The sequence below is a fragment of the Primulina tabacum genome, chromosome 7 (assembly GCF_025594145.1).
Source record: "Primulina tabacum isolate GXHZ01 chromosome 7, ASM2559414v2, whole genome shotgun sequence".
Taxonomy (NCBI): Eukaryota; Viridiplantae; Streptophyta; class Magnoliopsida; order Lamiales; family Gesneriaceae; genus Primulina; species Primulina tabacum.
This window is the reverse complement of record NC_134556.1, coordinates 13,402,962-13,406,239: the sequence shown is the minus strand read 5'-3', so window position 1 is coordinate 13,406,239 and position 3,278 is coordinate 13,402,962. Positions and strand designations below refer to the sequence as shown.

Sequence of the window (3,278 nt, the reverse complement as noted above, 5' to 3'; positions counted from 1 at the left end):
GTTGATGCAGCGAGGCAAAGTCATGCTTATGCTTCTCTTCAATTGAAGAATTATGAAAAGAACTATCCGACTCATGATCTTGAGTTGGCAGCCGTTGTTTTTGCTTTGAAGATCTGGCGACATTATTTATATGGCGTGAAATGTGAGATTTTCTCAGATCATAAAAGTCTTAAGTATCTCTTTACTCAGAAAGAACTTAACATGCGTCAAAGAAGGTGGTTAGAACTTGTGAAGGATTATGATTGCATTATTAGTTGCCACCCAGGAAAAGCGAATGTGGTTGCTGATGCATTGAGCCGAAAGTCAGGTCTTCAATTGGGTTCTATGATTCAAAAGCCTCTATTTTGGATTTGCAGAGAAGTGAGATCGCATTGGTTGATGAAGGTACGATCGCTCGACTTTCAGCCTTAGTTATTCGACCGACTTTGATTGACAGAATTAAGCATGAGCAACAGTTGGATACTCTTTTGTTGGACTTGAGAGCAAAGGCAGAGAAGAAGGGGAATTCTGAGTTTGGATTTAACAGTGATGGTCTGATTACATTTCAAGGCCGTATTTGTGTTCCTGTTGGTGATGCTATTCGTCGTGATGTTTTGACGGAAGCTCATACTGCACCTTATTCAGTACATCAGGGGGCACCAAGATGTATCAAGATCTTCGTCAACTGTATTGGTGGCCAGGTATGAAGAACGATATAGCAGTATTTATTTCTGAATGCTTGACTTGTTAGCAGGTAAAGATTGAGCGCCAACGACCGGCAGGCTTATTGCAATCCTTACCTATACCGCAATGGAAGTGGGAACACATCACTATGGATTTTGTTGTTGGTTTGCCAAGAACTCAAAAGGGCTATAATTCTATTTGGGTGATCGTGGATCGATTGACCAAGTCATCACATTTTCTCCCTGTCAAGACGACATATTCTATGACTCAATACAGAGACGTATGTCCAAGAGATTGTAAGACTTCATAGGATACCCGTGTCGATTGTTTCAGAACGTGATGCAAGGTTTACATCTGAGTTTTGGAAAATTCTCCATAGAGTTTTGGGTACAAAGTTGGCCTTTAGCATTGCCTATCATCCTCAGAGCGATGGGCAATCAGAGAGAGTTATAAGATTTTGGAGGATATGTTGAGGACCTGTACTATTGACTTTCCTGGTAGTTGGGATTCGAAGTTACCTCTTGTCGAGTTCACATATAATAACAGCTACCAGTCATCGATTGGCATGGCACCATATGAAGCATTATATGGTAGGAAGTGTAGATCACCTTTATTGGGACGAAGTAGGAGAAAGAAAGATGTTGGGACCCGAGTTGGTTCAACAAATGGTTGATGTGGTCGCACTGATCAGACAGAGAATGAAGACAGCTCAATCTCGACAGACAAGTTATGCAAATGTTCGAATAAGGCCTTTGGAATTCAATGTAGGTGACCATGTGTTTGTTAAGATAGCTCCCCTCAAGGGAGTTATGAGGTTTGGAAAGAAAGGTAAGTTGAGTCCTCGCTATATTGACCTTTCGAGGTTTGGATAGGATTGTTGAAAGAGCGTATCGATTGGCTTTGCCACCGGATTTGGATCGAGTTCACAATGTCTTCCATGTTTCAATGTTACGGAAGTATTTGTCCAATCTATCCCATGTTCTTCGACACGAAGCATTGGATCTTTTGCCTAATCTGAGCTATGAAGAAGTGCCGGTTCAAATTATTGACCGCAAAGTTAAGGTGCTAAGAACAAAGAAATTGGCTTTGTTAAAGTTCTTTGGAGGAATCATGTGATTGAAGAGGCTACATGGGAACCAGAGGAAGAGATGAGACAACGTTATCCAGATTTATTTTGAAGTAAGCAAATTTCGGGGACGAAATTTTTATAAGCGGGGGAGATTGTAATATCCCTACCTTTTATCTTTCTATTGTCAATGATGTTATTCTATGGTTTGGTGTTATGGATATATGGTTAAGTTATTATTGATCATGGTTATTTTTATGGTTTATGTATAGTTGATGGAAGGGTTGGTATTGCATGTTATAGCATCAATATGGTTATTGCATTGTATTCATGGTTATTTACTGTATGGTTTTGGTATGGTTAAGTCGATGGTTGTGTATTTGAGGAGTTGTTTGTGTCATGAAGGTATAATGTTGGGAGTTGGATTGATGGTTTGGATGGTTTGAGCCAAATTGGTAATTGGGGTGCAGAAACGATATGAAAATTTTGGTATCTGTTACGGTTTTTAGCATAATGAATGGGATATTGATCCAAATGGCATGAGGCCAATTGCATTAGAAAGCTAAGATCCAAGGCTACAACTTTCTTGTTTTGAGTTTGGTTCAAGGAGTTGAGGAAGATGAGTCAAAAGTGGCCCAAGTGTGTCGTGTGTTTCATTGTTCCTGCACTGACACATGTTGGGAGAATGGGCATAACTTTTACTCAGACCTCTAAATACCTGAAATTTGGGGAGCTTCAAGAAAAGACATAGGGATACAACTTTCATGTTTACCACTTTGGCTAATTCGCAAGAAAAATTGCAGTTTTTGTCCCTGGCAGTGGGTACACGGACCCCTACACGGGTCCGGGTCTTGCCATGAAAAATGAGTGATTTCCCGAGTGTACACGGACCTTTACATGGAGGGAGGCACGGGGTCTGTGTATTTGGCATAGAAAACATATTTTTAAGAGTTTCTAAGCCAATAAGTTAGTCATTTCTCTCTTCCCTCTTGCAACCAACGACTTAGGAACTAGGGTTCTTCATTTCTTCACTTAATTCCTTTCTTTCAAAGGTTTGAATCTTCAAGTTGGAGGTGTGATCTTCATATCCTCAAGAGCAAGTAACCAAGGTAAGGGAATTTATCTTTTGGGTATTTGGTTGAAGTGAAGGGAATGGTGGTTTAAGCTTGAATGGTAATTTATAGGTTGAAGATGTGAAGTTAATGGTATAATCTTGATCTTGTGTTGTAGGATCAACCACCAAGAAGCTATCACAACAAGTTCTATTGGTTGTAAGTGGGATTTTTCCTTGAATGCATCTCATGGCCTATATGTATGATGAATGATGTTGTTATTGTTCCTAGCTCCTTTAATCCATTGATTATATACTTGTTATGTAATGATTCATTGATTGAAAGAAAAGGAAAGGAATTTTGATGTCAATTGTTAAGAAAGGAGTTCTAATTACATGCACACCACATGTTTGATACAATGATTCAATGGTTCTTTTTATGGCTTGATAGTTATATGGTGGTGGTGGTGCTTCTAGCACTTCTAAACCCACATAACG

General features: G+C 39.5%; 1 protein-coding gene across 1 annotated transcript; it reads left to right on the top strand.

Moving 5' to 3' along the window:
• Nucleotides 1-201: 201 nt before the first annotated feature.
• LOC142550579 (uncharacterized) lies at nt 202-3,021 on the top strand. The gene is made up of 6 exons (XM_075659654.1): nt 202-279; nt 357-623; nt 734-827; nt 1,432-1,491; nt 2,782-2,838; nt 2,960-3,021. The coding sequence occupies exons 1-6, from the start codon at nt 202-204 to the stop codon at nt 3,019-3,021; spliced, it is 618 nt and encodes a 205-aa protein (XP_075515769.1).
• The last annotated feature ends 257 nt before the right edge of the window (nt 3,022-3,278 follow it).